General features: G+C 39.7%; 1 protein-coding gene across 1 annotated transcript in view; it reads right to left on the bottom strand.

Annotated features, from left to right (window-relative positions):
* Positions 1–280: 280 nt before the first annotated feature.
* Positions 281–3,049, bottom strand: part of LOC104392861 (kinesin-like protein KIF13A) — a gene marked incomplete at its 3' end in the record, with an annotated part of 104,900 nt that continues 102,131 nt past the window's right edge. Inside the window, exons 34-37 of the mRNA XM_010002296.1 lie at positions 2,535–2,582; positions 1,981–2,092; positions 929–1,080; positions 281–385 (exon numbers count right to left, since the gene is read on the bottom strand). Coding sequence (XP_010000598.1) covers positions 281–385; positions 929–1,080; positions 1,981–2,092; positions 2,535–2,582 — 417 coding nt within the window. The remainder of the gene's footprint in view (positions 386–928; positions 1,081–1,980; positions 2,093–2,534; positions 2,583–3,049) is intronic.

Below are 3,049 nucleotides of genomic sequence, written 5' to 3'. Positions count from 1 at the left end.
CACAGAACAAAAATACATACAAATATTTTTAAAAACCCACCTTAAAACAAAAAAAAAAACCAGACCAACCACAAAACAAAATGCAAAAAACCCCCAATTGAGTCTGCAAGCCAGGCAAGCAACTGCTCATTATAACCATTAGTTGCAATCAATCACAAGGGATTATACCCACATGACACCATTTTTTCCTGCGGCAGTAGCACAAGCGCCTCAAGCCCTCCACCAAATGGCCCTAAGCCCACCACCAGGCCTCACAGCAGAAACTGGTACAAGAACTTACAATCTTTTCCTCACGTATGCTATTGTTTTCTACAGGCATGCTGCTGGCATTACTTCCTGAAGGCACAACACAGCCAGCACAATGCACCCGAGATGGAGGCATGCTCTGCAAAGGTTAAGACACACAACACATCACACAAACCACAGCTCCGACCTCAGCGCTCGATGTGTGCAAGTTAAAAGACATTAAGGTAGGAGGAAACACCCATGCTGGCCGTGTGTACATGAAAATTCAAGTTAATAGGCAGAGACACTCATGCACTCCTCCCAACAGAGCTTTAGACAGATGAATCAAAGTCAGAATTATAACCACCCTAGAACACTGTTTCACAGAATTGCAGTTTATCTATCAAAAAACACACCAACATCTTACTGGAGAAAAATAAAATAATAATTGCAGGTTACTGTTACTTTAAAATAAAACAGAAGTACCCAGTAAAGGAAAATATTTACCAAGAAGTGAAAAATAAAACCCCCAGTGTTTCAAGTAAAAACCAAATGCCAAAACCCCACCACATATAAAAGACTGCTCGATTAATTTTGCCAGAGAATTAAAAAAAGCCATGGCAACACATGCATGCTGTGATTTGAAAAGTACACAAAATCACTCCATCTCCTTTAAAAAATACAGATGGTTTTCTAAGATTACCTCTTGACTGAGCAGAGGTCGGCTTTCAAGTGGGGTCTTCCTTTTATGTTCCTCTTTCACTGGCATTAAGGGCTTGAAAAACTTTGGTGGCTGGGGAGAAAATGCTTTGAAAGGGCTGGCCATTACAGCATGGGAATTCTCTGCTACAACACCTGGGTAAAAGAGCAAGAATGTTGTATTTCAGTTCTTCATATCTTGACGGCAAAAGCAGAATTCAAAATAACTGAAGGTTACGCCACGCACTTGGCGAGTTGCTGGCTACAGAAAAATGTCAGAATTTCTATATCCAACCACTGGCCCAAGCATGAGATAACACAGAGCTCAGTGAGGAGAAATGGAGCCTCTTTGAGAAGTTTGGAAACAGAATGAAAGCAGAGAAAAGCAGTATTGGCCCCCTCCATTCTGAGGCTCCAGTGTTTCTCCTCTTCATCTCCTGGAACTGTTTCCTGTGTCTCACCAGACCTCTGCCCACACTGCACTCCTGCCCTGGAACCAAGCCAGCAATCCTGAATGACCTGGATGATCAAAAAGGAAATGACAGGCAAGGAAGCAACTCAGACCCACTTAATTGCAGCAGTATCTCTACCTGTATTGCCTGATCAAGGAGAGCATGTTACAATTTGACCTAAAGAAAAAAGGCACCTGTGACACACTGACACAGCAGACCAAATACCCAAATCATTAAAAGATCCCAGAAAAGGACTCTTCCCACTTAAAAAAAAATAATATAATGGAAATCATAAAATAACAGTAGCTCCTTTTTGTTGTTTTGCTTGGGTTTTTTTCTTTCTTCTCTGTTTTCATTCCCATTTAACTTGTTCTTCTGCCCTACTCTTGGTTTTTTGGACACTTTCAGTTTCCCATCCTTCCGGTCTGTCTTCATGCATTTCTCCCTTTCTCCCCTACATCCAGACTATGTTTTAAGCTGCTGAAGCCAGAAGCTGAATACTGCATTTAGCAGAAAACAAGGAGCACTGAGAATTTAATTTTCAGTTTAACACAGTAATTTTAAAAAAAACACAAACATTGTCATTACATATATAAAGTCTCACCACTGCCATCTTTGCTCTTGCGAGGCGACTCTCTAGGTAAAGTACCATAGCATGATACATCTTGATAACTGGAAGAACAGTCAGATATATCTAGGTGACTTTCAGTCCAACCCTAGGAGACAAAAACACATAAATATGCATGCTGATACAGGCAGACATGGAAAAATTAATAAGTGAACTTAAAGGCAGGGTGTTGTGTTTTTTTTTTAAAAAAAAAACAAACTGAAGGAATGTCAAGTTACTGACTGAACACAATTTTCTGCCTCAGTCAAATGGATTATTTAGAAGCTAATTAGCTTTTCAGTGAATTAAGTTTTACTAGAATATCCCCCTTATTAAATATCGATTTCTATAATTTAAATATGAAAAGCAGGGAAGGATAAGAAGGCTTAATTCAAATGAATACATAATTAGTGCTGCACTTTGAAGACATATTGCATAAACACATCATCAAAACTACTGCTCTCCTACTTTTTTCAGTTCTCAAATGCATCTCACTTTCAAGAGGGGGAAACATTTAAGAATGTGCACCATTTGTTGCCACATTTACCTACCTTATCATCTTCATCACAGGCAGAGAGATCCAGCCGGCTACAGGATACCTACAGAACACCAACCAGCAGAATGACAAAATGCTTACCTTTTATTTATAAAATACAATGCCTTGAGGAAACAATGTGATCATTTAGTCCTAACAACTTTTCTCTTACCTCTTTTCAGAGAAGATTATTTATAAGGAAGGCTATACTTGTGCTGTATGAGTGGGTGATAGAGGAACACTGTCCCTTACAGTATGAAAAACGTTAAAGGGACTTTGAAGTCAAGGTACTCTGCACCAGGGCAGCTGCCATCATAAACTACTTCCAAAATTAATATCCTTACAAAAGGAAAAGAGTTTTGACCAACCTTCCTCTTCCCTGTCAACTTTGTGTTCTCCTAGGATGGAAAGATGTGGAGAGGGATTTTGAGTGACCCAAGTAAATAAGGACAGGACCAGAGGAAAAGGCCTGAAGTTGTGGCAGGGGAGGTTTAGATTGGATATTAGGAAGAACATCTACACTGAAAGAGT

This window comes from Chaetura pelagica, unplaced genomic scaffold, assembly GCF_000747805.2.
Source record: "Chaetura pelagica isolate M959 unplaced genomic scaffold, ChaPel_1.0 scaffold1047, whole genome shotgun sequence".
Classification (NCBI taxonomy): Eukaryota; Metazoa; Chordata; class Aves; order Apodiformes; family Apodidae; genus Chaetura; species Chaetura pelagica.
Note: the sequence above shows the minus strand (reverse complement) of the source record. Positions and strands in the feature narration are given on the sequence as shown.